The sequence below is a fragment of the Spinacia oleracea genome, chromosome 6 (assembly GCF_020520425.1).
Source record: "Spinacia oleracea cultivar Varoflay chromosome 6, BTI_SOV_V1, whole genome shotgun sequence".
Lineage (NCBI taxonomy): Eukaryota > Viridiplantae > Streptophyta > Magnoliopsida > Caryophyllales > Amaranthaceae > Spinacia > Spinacia oleracea.
The window spans coordinates 41,899,800-41,915,828 of record NC_079492.1 but is presented as its reverse complement, the minus strand read 5'-3'; the positions used below and the strand labels follow the sequence as shown (position 1 = coordinate 41,915,828).

The following is a 16,029-nucleotide window of genomic DNA, read 5'->3' as shown; positions in this document are numbered from 1 at the left end:
TAATCTACACTTCTGGTGTAGAGATTTAAGATAAATATTGGCAAGATATATATATATTTCTCAACACCTGATATATATAGCATCAAGCAGTATGCCCATTATATACCTTCATGCCTCTGAACGTGTAATAACTTAACACAATCAAGTCATAGACATTTTATGTCCAAACATACTTCGAAAACATAAAGTTGGCATGTACACTTACTCATATGAGAATCAATTTATTATCTTTCAATTTTGCCAACTTATTTCTAGCTCGTCTCCCCCTAAGTTGGGAAAATGTTTTCAACATATCACGGGGCATAAAATCTTTCACCAACTAATAGTACACTTTTTAACGTGTATTTTAATAAATATTTCATAATTTTGTTCTCTTCTGGAGATTAATATTGATTACGGGGAGTAGATACAATATGCAGTTGTTTTTCTTCATATTTTCTCTTTTCGTGCTGACGTATGATTGCCCCAATCAAGAGATTTATGATACTTAAATAAATCACAAAGCACTTGTAATAAGTTAAACTTCTTGGTGATCTTCAATTCACTTACTATCATGGTGAACTTCAAATCACCTATCATACAATTTTTCAAAAACATTAATATCTCGTGTACGTATTCATTATAAATTTTCGATTGAAATAAAACTCAACCTCATAATTATGCCTTGCCTTTGGATATATACAACATATGAGGGAGTGTCAGCACATTAAACTTTTATTTGACATGAATTTTCAAATTCTCATGACGGGTGTTTTTAAACCAGGATGGCCTGAATTATCACATCATATAATATCACACGAAATATTTCATTCTCTAACTTCTGGTTATATTCTCAAAGTGATCACTGTAATTATGATAACATCAAACTTGGCCATATTGTGATGTGATATAACGACACAAACCGGTGTCTTAATTATAACGGCAAGACAATCTTACCAAAACTTATGGAAGATAGAGTGTACTCTTCAGGAGTATCCATTACAATTTGGTACATATCACAAAGCTATCCATCTTCAGAATGGCTTGTATACATGCTCATAAAGCGAGTCAATAACACATGAAAACATATTGGTACCAAATTCAACATCATATATTGTATTATATTCTTGATCATATACTACTACTTTTGTTATGTTGACAGCTATCTCCCACTAATCCTTACATGTATTCATGCGTAAATTTGACTCGGAGAGCGCGTTACAATCATTGTCTAAAAGACATATTATTTCATTATCTTCATACCTCATGGTTATCTATAATTTATTCACTTGTGATGAGTACCAATAAAACTCAACAACATGTTTTGGTTTAATAAGCCAAACATTTTTTTTTCCGCAACCAACCAAATAACATTTGAGTTTTCTCATCATTAAATTTTCCCTGCTTTTCATCATTTACAATCTCACTTCTAGTGTGTATTTATGTATTTCGAATAAATTTCACCCATGACATTATCTTCACTATCTTTGGTCTTACAATTTCTCACTCACTTCTGGGAATGATTTACCTAGTTGAATGTGATCATAATATATATTTGTCTTCAGGATTTCATTATTCTGTTCATCCACCAAAAACACAATACATGAACTATTTTTTTAAAAAAAAATTCTTTAATCTTTCTCAAACTTATCGTGTGTGCAAGATCAAATTAGTTTCATGAAAGATATATAGGGTATCTTGACAACAAGATTTAACAACTATTATAGTTTTCTAGGACGTCCTATTTTCTTGTACTTCTCCAAAAGGTCTGCGAGCCTTTAATGGTCAAATGTCCAGACTTAAGTCGTGAACCTATTTCGACTTGTAAACAACAATGAAGGGTATATTTTCATTTCAACCTATAACACCCTTGATAAATAATTTTCTCCAGGGAAGAGCAAGACCACATATTAAGTTCTTCAATATTATATAGTAAATTCTATTATAAATTATACTTGTTTTACTAGGCAACTGCCCTTTTCCTCCATAGCGGTAACATACATTGGTCACATATCATTTTTCTCTTTCTCTTTTTTGTTACCATCTTTGTCCCACTTCTGGTGGGGATATGAGTTATTGAGAGAATCACCTCAACCTCGACCTCGACCATATTCATATCCACGACCACGTCCATGACCACGTCCTCGACCACTTTTGTTGTGTGGTATTTTCTTTCCCGTTATGGGATGTCACATTCGCTTTAGGAAATTGAGCAAAACTAGTTGGACTTGATTCTTAATTTTTCATTAATAGCTCGTTATTTTTTATTACTATTATTATTTATCAGCCACAAGGAGACAAGATAGAAGATCGATATTTCGTAAATCTCTTTTCACGGTATTGTGTCTGCAGGACAATATTCTTTGCGTGAAAATTAGAATATGTTTTCTCCAGCATTTCTGCATCAATGATTTCTCTCCACATAATTTCAAATGTGAAGTAATTCTGAATATAACTGAATTATATTCACTTACAAATTTAAAATCTTGTAGTCTTAAATGTAACTAATCATAATGAATTTTGGGTAATATTACAGATTTCTAGTGGTCATGCATTTTCTTTAAATTATTCCAAATAATTTGTGGATCTTTTACGGCTAAATACTCAATCTTAAGACCCTAATGGAGGTGATGACAAAAAAATGTCATAGCCTTTGCCTTGTTTTGATTTGTTGATTTATTTACTACCTTGATTGCATCACAAGTTCCTTTGCATCTACGTGAATTTCACCATCTAACACCCATGACAAATAATTTATTTTATTTTATTTATTCCAGTAATATCAAGGGTCGTAAATTCAAAATTGATAAGGTTCGACATACTTCACTATACAAGATGAAATTAGGATATAAGGTTTGGGATTTAGTAGTAAAAAAAATCATATCAGATCGTAATAACGTAAGAATTCAAAAGAACTAAAATATCTACACATGAAACATATAGAAGCTTGCAATTTCTATCGTATAAGAATTCATCCGTATCAACCTATGTGATTCATTTAGCGGTTACCGAGAGATTGTAAATATAAATTGCCTACTTAAATGACCGTCAAAATTGTTACAATCACATATTATCAAGTATCAACAACCGCATGTGTGACCTATAAGTCGGACACAAATCAAAGTTTATAAAAATCAATTACGAATAATAATGCAAAAAAAGATATCAATATAGCATAAATCAATGCGAGGTTGAATTACAAAAATAAAAAATAAAAAAAAGGAACATCATAGCATTATCAATAAATCATAAGGCACTATAAACAAATCATGACAGTGAATTAAAAGAAACCATTAAAGTGCAACTTATACGAAACTGTGGAGTATCGAGTGCGGCGATATAACAAAAATCCTATATAAAATATTGTCATCAAGTCAACAACATATGCAGTATCATGTATTTACCAATTGATCTAAAATATGAAAATAAAAAATATTTGAGTAACCATATATTGATCAAAACCGGTCAGAGCATACTTTATCAAGTATAATATCATGTGTGCCTGTGAAAATCGATTACTAAACTTACATCGATAATGATATGGATTATGGAGTAGATGATTCTGGTGGTTACTTTCTTATTCGTTCCATTGCGATTTTCTTTGATTTCCATCAACGATTAGTAATGGTGCTGATAACGTTTTGTGAAATACAGAGATAAGGGAGGAGAAATTGGGAGAGAACAACTGTGTGTTTTATTCCATGAACAATGTGTTATATATACATAGAATATAATAGAGTTTGCTTGGGGAACAATAAACCCTTAGATCTAGAATATTCCGGAAATATACTAGGGGTATAATGGGCATCCACATAATATTTCATAACACAATGCATATTAATTAATCGTTAAATCATGTGCAAAACACCAAACATAAAGAGCATTTTGGGACAGAGATAGTAGTTTTAATTTTAGCGGGAATTGAACTTGTGAGTGGAGGCCATTGGACAGGGGGGGCGGGAACAGATTGTGGGATTGAAATTGAAGGTAAAATTAAAGATTGACACCAATTTATGTTTGAATTGAAGGTTCAAATAATTTAATTGGGATACTAATTAGTATCTTAAAACGGAATGAAGTTTTACAAAATTGAAGTTTTGAGGCTTTAAAGTTAAACTAGTGTTTGTACCAGGCGATGCCCCGGATTACAACGTTTAATACTATATGAAGTATTTTTCTACAAGCTGGTTACATATGTTGGTATGCGAGTTTCACTTCTTTTTTATAATAACTATCCGGAAATCGTTTATTTTATTTGGATGTTGTGCGTTGTACGTGTCAGTGACAGATGTTCTATATGGCTCGGGTAGGGCTGTCCCGAGCGAAAAAATTTGTTGTGTGTTTTTAGTTACGACCTCCTCTAAAATTTGTATATAATCGTATAATTTGCATACTATTTTTCTTAATTCTTCTATTGGCCCCCCTCGTAACAATGTTCAAGATGCGCCACTATACATAGTATCTTTTTTTAGTAATAGTGGTCTTCATCCTTTTTGGGTTGTTAGTATTTGTAAATCACTAGTTGTTGGCCGACGCGCTAACGCGCGCCGTCCCCCAAGTTAGCCAAAAAAAAAAGCGAAATTATTATTGTCATAATTCAGTAATTAAAATTTGAAAGCTTTTCCAGATTATTATTATAGTATTAATATAGTAATTACAATAGTGATTTATGGTATTTTTCAAAGCGGGAGCATACAACACATTGACAACGTAAGCTTTTCGCCTACTTCTTCACAAAACGACATAGTTTTGAAAGTGTACAAGGAACTAAAGGGAGTGACATCATAGTTAAAATAAGTATAGAAAACAATTAACTATTCTCTTCCATAGCTGCAAAAATGTTTACTGAAGCACTGACAAAGATTCTTAACGAATACAATACCAAAAGACCGATAAAAAATAACAAGCCTGTCCCAATATCTTATTTTGCAAACTAAAATGCTAACACAATGCCACTGCCGATTCCGGATCCCCTGATATCCTTGTTAGGGTAAGCCTCATCAACCTTGCAGGACATTGGTCTGACATTATTCAGCTGATAAGGGAAGATGAGGGCTTAGGAGAGAGGAGAGTCCTACTTCTGGATTGGTGTATTGATATTGAAATGGTGATATAGAAACCGCGGTTGACATCTGCGTGCTATGGCTAAGTGATAATCCTTGCAAATTCTGTTCACCATCAACCATACTCATCTGACTTCTAGATGTCAATTGAAGTTCCCCCAGCAAAGAATTACCCACGTTTTCACTCATGGACTGAATACACATAAAATCCCCCGGTAGGTGGGATAAACATCATCTCATTTCTACCATTCATCTCAACACCATTTTGGGGATTCATTGGTGAAATCTCTGAGAATGAACCAGGTGAAGATGTAAGATACATCATCATGTTGCCATGGAGAAGAGGTGACTCAGAGTATGATGCAAATTTTTGGTCCCTGACATAAGGTGCTGACAGGACATCTAGCTGACCACTTGAACTCGGGTAATAAGTTGCCATTTTGGTGTGAATTCTATCTTACTAATTCTCAAAAACAAGCACAATTCCAACAGTAGAAACATCAGCAGATATCTTGATATGTCATATGATCACAGTTCATGGACCAGTAACAACCTAAGATCAAACTGTAAAATGCATAGTAACGATATCCATAAATAACAACTCCGTACGTTGTAAATAAATTGTTTAGATCATAACTTCAAAGAGTTTGTCTTTTAATTACTAAGTTTGGCTACGTTTACACGAGATCATTAAACTTTTGAAGAAATTAAATTTAAATTCCTAATATTTTCATAAACATCTAAGTTCGTTACTTCTTGTTATAATACAAATTACGACCACCATCATCATTCGAGAACTGGCCTTCCAAGCAAGAATCCATCATTGTTTGAATGTTTCTGTCACGAATCAAGTCAAGAGCCTGAAAAATATCAAGTGATGTTCAGACGAGCTACCATATTAGACACAGAACACCACCAAAAATTTACATTTCTGCAAGAAAATCACAGACTTTATAGTTATAGCATCCTATATATCAAACATTTCCACGAACTCATGTATTTTATTGTCACATGCAAGCTGAAATTTCCTTAATGAATATCATTGCCACCCCACCTTGAATCAGAAACTCAAACACTTTTCTGCCTTACCTAGATTAGATCAAACAAAATAAGAATAGAAAATAAGAGTCAAACAAGAGACTTACATGGCTTGGAGGGATATGCTTTCCGCTTAACAGATCAAGCAAAAGGGTTCCAAAACTATATATCAAGCTCTCTGGGGTCACCCTACCTATCAAAAGTAACAAGTACAAAGCCATCACATGTACAGACATCAAGTTAATCATTCATGATAATCAATCAAATACAAAGCAGGTATTTAAACAAAAAACTGATGCACGTAAGGCTATACTTGATTGAACACATATTTGATCTTTAAAATTGTGATTAGTCCGTGATATTTTTATTTTCTGATAACGATTCTTTCCCTAAGAAAAGGGAATATGGAACTCGTGAAAATATTCGATTGCAAGTGGGGGTGAATGAACACTATATGAAAGTCTGGCTGTACACATGCCTCGAAAATGGAAAAATAGATTCTCATATCAAGAATGACAGAAGCATCACTCTCTGGTGAAGGCCCTATTCCCAGAAAAATCAGACCCACTGAATTTATTATACCAACTCTAATGTCAGATTATATATTCTCTATGTTACGACAATGAAGAATATTTTAGTTTGACATCATTGAAATGGCAACCACTTACCATTCCTCAAATACTCAGGTGGAGTAAAGGCCAAATTTGTACTGTAGCTTTTCCCATCTCTACTATTTTTCATCAAACCAAAGCAGGAAAGTCTAGGATCACCTTCCTACAAAAGCAATAAAGAGAAAAAAACTATAACACAAGAATGAAGGATCTAAAACATTAAAATAAAGTACGGAATTTACTTTTTTGATGGGAGTATAGATATTATTTTAGCTATCTTTTCATGTAATAGAACTCCTTTCGTATAGCAGGGATACACTTAAAAGTTCCTTCCTAAATAATGATAAAGTAAGCACCCAAAACCTGAATAGGTAAATTGCATTTAAACATAACAAAGCATGTTCTCCAATTTATCAAGTAGGTCATCAAAATTTAACGCGTCTAAGGGAGCTAGAAAGAGCTCCTCTAGGAACCAAAATGTTTGCCAAAATAACCAAATGTTAATCTCGGATACAGGGTCTAAGCTGTTCCATGTGCTTAACCCCCGCGGAAGATATTAATAAGTGTATGCATGATGCAAATCATGGGATACCACAATAACAGACTGAAGCAAAGCTGGTTTCATTTTTCTCCTAGGTACTGCAACTTCAATTGACAGTAGTTTCATAACAAAATCTTACCAAGTTTACGTGCCTCTTCCAGTGGCAGCTCCTAAACATGCCTAGCGTGAGGACTAAATGCAACGAGGAAAACTTTACCACCTCCTTCCAACGATCTTCTCAACTTTCAAACGCGCATTGTTCTGTTAAACCCGTGGATTTCAGAACCTCGGAAGAAAATGTCGGTCCCTTTACCAGCAACCAGATTTTTTATGTTTAATATTTTAGTAACTCTAGCTCTTATCTCTCTATGTCCTCAATTTTTTCGTTCTCTTCCTCTATCTCTCATCTTCTTTTCTCTATGCCTCTCTGCTGCTATGTCTTTCTATCATTTTTTCTCATTTTCTCTAATTTGTCTCTCATCAATTCAAACTTAAATGAAATGAATTCAAAACCATAATTTTCAGAAGAACTGAAAGAGTAAGGTGAATCACGAAAATATATTATTACCAGGAAAAGAAAACTACAAGAAAAATCACTAAGAATGAAGAAGCTCTAGAAAAACCAAAACAGTAATTCTAATCTCACAATTAGAAAGATGGGAAAATATATTTATAAAAATTAGTACCTTGCACAATGGCTTTGATTTGGGGAGAGATAGACATCAAATTGTAACTTACTCATTTAAAACAAGCACAAGGAAGGAAACTGTAATAAACCAACAAGGCACTGACCCACCTGTTTTGGTTTATAGCAAACGCAACAAAAAGGGAGGAGCAACAAAAAAGGAGGGCAACAACACAAAAGTGGCAGGAGTTGGCACATAAGGGCATAAGGCCGTTACCACTACCTGATAACCGGAGCAACAGTAGCAGAGTAACATTAATGCACTTAGTAATAATTACTTTTGTAACCTTACACTTGAGTAATTCAGAAATCTATAATTATTCTCTTCCATTTGCTGTGTTATTTGCTCTATTTTCTCTGTTATTTGCTGGTTGTTGTTGGAAAGAGCAGGTGTATTGCAGAAATACAGTCTAAGAAGGACACGGTCAACACCAAGACATCGTCAACCATTAAAACTTCAAAAATGATTGAATTAGGTACTAAATTCAGCCATGTCAGAAGCAACCTCTCTTTGAAAATCCAACCAATAGCTGTCAACATTAACCCTCTCTTTATTTCACCTCATTTTCTAAAAATATCTTAATCCACCCAAAATCCTCTAATTAAAGATGGTGAGAGATTACCCATACAGTTGGTGATGTTGAGGGAAATTCAGCACATCGCCCCCGAATTCAGGATATGGTCAAGTCAAACATTAAAGAAAATTGACTACCCCACCAAAAGTCACCTGGTTGCAATACCCAAAATTCAGGATATTGGCTGTGACTCTTGATTGCAATACACAAAATAGTAGTTCAATGATTACTCTACCAAAAGTATCCTACTTTATTACAAACAAGAAAATTAAGACCAACAAAGAAACTTACATATTTTGCTGCAGTGGTGAGATTCCAATCAATTATTTTTTCTAAGTCAATTGAAGTAAATCAATTATTAAATGCCTTCTTCCCCTTTAGAAGTTGGTTCATCCCAGCATAGAAAACATCGACGTGCATCTGCACGGTTCAAATTGAGGAATAGACATGTTCTTCTCCCTATTGAGCTCATGCGCACTGGATATGATTTCAAAAAACACAAAACAAAGTCAAAGAATCAAACTTTAGCAGCCCAAAGAAACAAACTGAGAGGATATAAAGCTTCTAGAATGTAATACAAGAGATATCAAGCCTGAAAGACCAGGCATTGATATCTTCAAATATATAAACAACGTGAGTAAAGAAGAGGGCTAACCATGGTAAACCTAACAATCAATATGAAAACTGAAACGACCCGCACTCAAAAGGGGCTATGAGAAAGATTTTAAACATCAGCGAAGGAAAGTGAGGAAATATTTGGCCTTTTCTTGACAATTACAAATCAAATGCAAGAGAAATGATTCTACATAAATGATAAAAGTGAAATCAAATTCTCTGAAAGCAACACAAACCAGAGGTAACAAAAGTAAAAACACATACATGCACAATCACTCAAAAAGTGATCAAATCACCTAAAATATGTACATCTCATATCCAATTTTCCCCACTATACCATCGACGATGGTGAGGGGAAAGCTCTTTATATCAAGCAACTTATGAACACAAATAACGCAACTGGTCAACAGCTAGCAAAAACGTTTTGGATACTACATTATGTTCGTTGTTCTTCCCGGTGTCGACTTACAAAACATAAAATAAGTTAAGTAAGCTAATGTTTGTGCCCTCCTATTCCACTTACAACTAAAACTTCCTACAGAACACTTCTTTATTCTTCTAATCCTACTTGTATTCAAACGAACAACCATCAAAATACACATCGACTTGTTCAATTTCATACCGATACTCGAAATTGACCCCAACAACAACAACAACAAAAATTAAAAACCCCTGAATTAATTATTCTAAAACCAATTAATCAATGACTGACGCTTGCAATAAAATCAGACATAAGAACCCTAAAAGGCTGACTCCAACAAGCTACTTATGCCGATTTATCAAATTAAATAGACCATTAATTGACATTTCTAAATAAAATAATTGAAAAAATTGAGATTAAAACTCAAACCTTGGAAGGGTCAACTTTCTGGAAGTTCTTGGCGAGGTAATGACACGATCAACAACCTCAGATTTGTTGAGGAAGGAACATCGGTCCTCATCAGGAAAGTGGCTGTGAGAGAAGAGGAGGTTGAAGGAAGACGAAACCGAAGATGGAGAATGTTTTAGAATTGAGCCCATTTCTCTCAAAAGGTGTTTCCATCTTTGGTGAGCTTACTATCACCGGAATTGCCCCTGCAAATGAAATACAACAATTTTTATGAAGAGTTAGTTAATTAACAATTAAATTACTGAAATTAGGCCATTAAAAAAGAAAAAAATTGAGATGTTTAAGATACCTAAAGCCAAACCCTAAGTTTCAAGAACTCTGCCTAAATCCTAAACCCAATCCTTAAAACAAACTGAAATAAAAAAAAAGTGACGAAACTAAGAGAATTTGGAATAAATGATTCATGGAGATGAGATAAAGATTTAACAATTAAAACTCACCTCACAAACATAAAAACTAAAGCAACTCTATGAACAAAATAAGGAGGAAGAATGCCCGATTGATTAGTTTGTTGCAAAAGTAATTAAAATATCATAAGATCAGTAACTAAATCAATCCCTTGACTACAACTTAGAGTTTCAATTACATTGAGAAGCATTGGAACAATGAAAAGAACACCAAAGAACTGATGTCTTCAAAATTAGCAGAAAGACGAATTGAAGAACATAGTAGACCCCGAGCAAGACAGAACGATCCGAAAAGACAAAAACAAAAATATTAAAATACATATTCTGTGATCAAGAATCACGAACTCAGTAAAAAAACCAAACACTGATGAACCCAGAAAACACTAATGAACCCAGAACAGGAAAATAAATCAAAGAGGCTAACCCAGAAAGACGAAGAAACAATAAAGCATGTTCAATTAACAAAGGAACTCACGAAAAACTACAATTTATTAATAACTCCAATCGACAAAGAAATTCAGCTTTTATGTTTTACCCATCATCTAAATCTTTGTAAATACCCTAATTATTAATCATAATATTCTACAATCATCTGAGGACTGGTCAACATAATTACACGCAAAAACCAAAAATAAATCAAAAACCTTCTTTCTCAAAATGTGAAATCAAATGATTACACTTTTCTCATACACAAATTGCAAATTTTCAATCAGCTAAGTAAGTAAGTCATTAAGCTGAAGCAAGTCAAACCCAGAATAGAAATTCATCAATATGAACACTATGAATCAAAGTACATCATCAAAACCATGATTAAATCAGAAAAACTAATATTTTAAAAAAACTAATAACACTAAAAAGATGGGGATTTGTTATTTGAAGTATACCTTAAAGAGTCCCCCAAAGAAGTTGGTGTCTTAATAAGGGAACAAAGAAGCTTAAGATTGCTAAAAAGCATAAAAACCTTATACACCAAAGACAAACTGATCCCAAGAGATTTTGCAAACAATAAACCAACCCACCCTCAAAATCTCTTTTCAATCGTAAAAACAATGACGCACCCAATTAGAATAATATACTCACTACAACCAACAAACTATACATTATAAAAATCCAAACTTTATATTACACATACGAAACAAAACCCTAATCACCAATCATTTCTTACACAAAATTAAATTAAATTCAAGAAACAGAAAATAACTAAAAGAGTGAGAAATTACCTTGAGAAGATCCAAGTCAAGAAGTTTAGCACCAGCTTTTGAATCCCAAACATCTTGTAACTAAATCAAAATCATAAATTAAAATCTAAATTAGAATCATAAATTAGAACCTGGGCATAAATTTAGAAGCAACAATCAATAAAGTAACTAAATCAGAACAAATTCCACCCGAAGCAAACGAAGATTATCGCATGTTCCAGATGAAATCAACATAACGCAAATAATGAAATCAACAAAACGCAAATAAAAATCAGATGAAATAAACAAGCAGAAATCACAAATAATGATCGAAGTAGATTGAATTAGAAATGCAAAATAGAAGAACAAGAATAATAGATTACCATTAGAAAGAGCGAAAATGAAGACGGAAAGACGAGAGAGCTTCGTAAAGTGAAGTTGATGCGGCACTATCGATCCACCGGACACCATTTTTGTGGAAGATGAAAAGCATCGCCAAGTCTATGGAGTATGAATTGCAGGAGAGATGAGGAAAAGGGAAGAGAGCGAATTTCAATGGCGGAAATCGAAGAAGGGAGAGGAGGGAGAAAATGGGGGCGGAAGAGATGGAGTAAGACTGTAAGAGTTAGGGTTTTCCACGGGGTGAAAGGAAAAAGAAAAGGAAAGCACGAAGGAGGGAATCCGAAAATGAAAGCAAGTTTAAGGGCATTTTGGTCAGTGAACTATTGGATGAATAGTGAAAACTAAGTTCTCACTTTTAAAGGTTGTAGGATATCTAATTAATATCTTGTATATATGTTAGGAACCATATATGCTAACAAAATGTTTGACACTGAATGAAAAAACATGCTCTATTATATATAAAAAATGGACAAATAAAAGATGTAACAATTATTCGAAACTATTTTCAATAATCGTAACAAAATTACATTTTCTTGCAATCACTATGTTGTGCGAAAATTAGCAAATAACATAAAACATTTGAAATAATAGTATAACACGAGGGCGTCAAAATCGCAGCCAGGCATGTATTATGAAATACATGCCATGAGCTTGTATGTAATTTTCCAGCCATTTTGAAATTGTTGACTAGTCAACCCCGTTTGCCAACTTGGATCCTATATAGAAAAATTGAGTACCAATTTTGTAATATGAATACCATTTTAAAATATTTAGCACCATTGTTGTGATATTAATACCACTTTATAAAATTTAGTACAAAACGAGTACCATTTAAGGAAAATGAATTTAATTTAAAAAAAGTTTATTACCATTTTTGTAATACCAATACCATTTTTGTAATACCAATACCAACTCAGCAATGCCAAATCACCACCCCGTTTTACAAATTTACAATTCCATTATACATTTCCCTCCAAAAATATTTAACATTTACATTTACATTTTTATTTGGGGTTGGCATGTTTTTGCAAATACATGCCAGGCATGTATTTGGACTTCCTCGTATAACACAAGCTTTTCAATAAGGTCGGTCTACAGTATTTTATAATATGGCGGCCCAAATAAGGAAGCTAATCTGCCGCATTTTTCTCGGATTTTGGTCTCACGCGTGTGAGTAAGCTTTTTATTTTTTATTTTTTCTCATCCCTCCTTTCTTTTCGGGGATTCTTTTTCTCATTTGTGCTTTTTCACTTTCTCTCTCCTTCCTTTCTCATGCTGTCTCCTCTGTCGTTAGTGTCCTTCCTTTCTCTCTTGCGCGCTTGAAGCCTAGAGATGGTAGCAAAATTATAAAGAAAACAACAGCTCTTTCGAACTAATGGTGGTAATTTTAACGTATTTGCAATTATTTTTAATTTCTAGGGTTTTCTTTATTTTCTACTTAGGCCATGTTCTGTTCATCTTATTTCCACTTATTTCAGGAAAAATAAGTTCAGATAAGATAAGTTCAAGAAAAATAAGGGTTGACCAAGTACAATATATAATTAAAATAAGTTTTGATAAGTTCTAATAAATTCATATAAGTTCAGTTAAGCTCAGATAAGTTCAGGAAAAATAAGTGAAAATCAGGTGAATAGATCACAACCTTATGCTTTTGATATTGTTGCGATTTGTTATCATATTTTTGTGTTGATTTTGTTCTGATTTTCTAATTCCCAGGGATGACTTGTGTTGATTTGTTTTATAGTTTGTATGGGCTTTGAATTGATGCGTGGTTTTCCTTGGGATTCTTTTTTAAAACCTAAATTTTGTTCATTGATAGAACTAACTTGCTACTGCTACATATTTGAAATTTTTTATAATTTGGCCAATATTTTGTAATTGTGATTTGGAAGATAGTGATTTTTATAGGAATTCGTTGAAGCTGCTTTTTGCTTGCACCTCTATGATTCCTCTTCGGTTTGTGGTAGATGAATAGTATAAATCACAAAAAGTGTGTATTAATTTGATGCGTATGCAGTTACTTAAGTTGACCAAGTATATATTATGATCCCTGATTTGACTAAGTAGCAGTACTAGGCCACATTTGTGTAGCTCTGTAGGGTCATCGATCTTTGATAGACTTGATAGTTCAAATAAGAAAAGTCTCTGTTGGAGTTGGTTGCTTTTGGTTTGGGAGTTTGTTCTCTGCCTCTTTTGGATGGTGTAATGTAGTTTTTTTTTTTTAACAGAAACAGAGATATATTACTTAGAGGGCATAAGCCTCATAATCATAGAGTTTGTTACAAAAGAGCCTAAAGATAGCTTTGTGCCAAACGCAAAAACAAGTAATGGCCAAAAAGCTCATGTTAGATCTAGGCAAACTTAGCAAAAGAAAAATATATATAGTACTAGGAGAAGTTAGACCATTAGACGTTAGCATTATATACTTCATCCATGACAGCAAACAAGGCATTAGGGATCTGCTTCGTCTTGCACCACCAATTCATTTTCATAGTCTTCTTGCAAGGTTGGAGGTGGTTGAAAGTGATACACCATGGTAGACTTTATATTCCTCCCAATTTCAGCAAGAGCATGTGCCACCTTGTTAGCATCCCTCTTAACATGATATATAGAGACATTCCAGTTTCTCTTTAGTAAGGCAGTGATATCAGTGATGATGCTTGAGAGGTGATGATCCTTGTAGTTCCCAGGGTGTTCCAGCATGAATTTCAAAGCTTCAGCATCAATTTTCAACTCAAGATGAGTGATCTTCCTTTCCCAAGCTATGAGCAATCCCTCTTTGATGGCAGTGAGTTCAGCAAAAGCGGGTCCAATACTGTTGAAATGAGAAGAAAACCCTATGTGCCACAGACCTTTGCTACATCTAATGACACCACCTCCACCAGCATTGTTGATGTCCAGCCACGAACCATCAGTATTCAGTTTGAAATAAGAGTTTTGAGGAGGAGCCCATATTCTAACAGCAGTTGAACCATCCCTAATAGCAGGAACTTTTGACTGCAAAATATTGTTAGTGAAGTTGAATCTGCCCAGAATTTGTTATAGAAGCTAGAACTGTTTTCCATTTTCAGATTGAAAACAGTGTTGTTTCTATAAGACCAGATATGCCATAGAGCCAATTGCAAAGATAGTTTGCCAAGAAATAGAACCAGTGAAATTGTAAGAAATCCACTCATGCCAAGTAAGAGAATAAAATTGTCTTAAGTCTAAATCAAACGAGGAAGCATGATACTGAATAATCATAGTCCAGAACATAGAAGTGCTATGGCAATCTCTAAAAAGATGAAGGTTATCTTCAATAGAGGAGTTACAACGGATGCAAATAGGATTAAAATCTGGAACCTTACAGGATAAGGTTTTAGCAACAGGAAGAATGGAGTGACAAACATTCCATAGCAGCATCTTATATTTGTAGGGTACTGGTATTTTCCACATTTTTCTCCAGTTGACTTTAGCTAAACATTGATAATTGGGAGTGGTGGTAGTAGAGTGATAAGAAGATTTAATTGTAAAAGAGCCTTTGTTGTCCAGCTTCCAACACAGTCTATCTTTATTTTCAGAGATATTGGAAAGAGGAATAACCTTAATGAGATGACAGATATTAGTAGGGAGAATATGTTGAACTCTTAAGAGGTCCCAAATGTTATTCACAATGATTTTAGAAACCCTAAAATGAGCCATGGATTCAGGAATATATATATTAGGAATAAGGTAGATGGGAGAATCACCCACCCAATGGTGAAACCAAAGAGAAGTGTCCTCACCATCCCCAATGTTAATGATAATTCCTTTTTTAAGAATTTCTCTCCCTTTGAGAATGTCCTTCCAAATTGGGGACGCAGAGTTATTGGGAAAACAATCCGTGAAATTTGAAAATTTAAGATATCTAGAAGTTAAAATTTTAACCCAAAGTTTATTAGGTTGAATGAGAAGTTTCCAACCTAGTTTAGTCATGAAAGCCATATTCCAACGTTTCAAGTCTCTTATTCCTAACCCTCCTTTATTAATAGGGTCACACACCCTACCCCAATTGGTTCAAGGAATGT

At 33.8% G+C, this 16,029-nt stretch overlaps 1 protein-coding gene and 1 long non-coding RNA gene across 3 annotated transcripts; both read right to left on the bottom strand.

Moving 5' to 3' along the window:
- Positions 1-5,629: 5,629 nt before the first annotated feature.
- Positions 5,630-6,870, bottom strand: LOC110794492 (serine/threonine-protein kinase BSK7-like). Of its 2 annotated transcripts, none has more exons than XR_002535031.2 (3): positions 6,394-6,651; positions 6,188-6,273; positions 5,630-5,902 (listed from the first exon to the last, which is right to left on the bottom strand). XR_002535031.2 is itself a non-coding variant. In XM_021999474.2 (3 exons), the coding sequence occupies exons 1-3, from the start codon at positions 6,819-6,821 to the stop codon at positions 5,792-5,794; spliced, it is 270 nt and encodes an 89-aa protein (XP_021855166.1). In that variant the 5' UTR covers positions 6,822-6,870; the 3' UTR covers positions 5,630-5,791. The 2 variants fall into 2 exon arrangements, 1 of the variants encoding a protein (XP_021855166.1); XM_021999474.2 differs by lacking the exon at positions 6,394-6,651 and adding an exon at positions 6,749-6,870.
- A 3,191-nt stretch (positions 6,871-10,061) lies between these two features.
- On the bottom strand, positions 10,062-12,279 carry LOC130464148 (uncharacterized). The gene is made up of 3 exons (XR_008924461.1): positions 11,965-12,279; positions 11,624-11,683; positions 10,062-10,181 (listed from the first exon to the last, which is right to left on the bottom strand). It is a non-coding gene; the product is annotated as an uncharacterized lncRNA (long non-coding RNA).
- Positions 12,280-16,029: the final 3,750 nt, after the last annotated feature.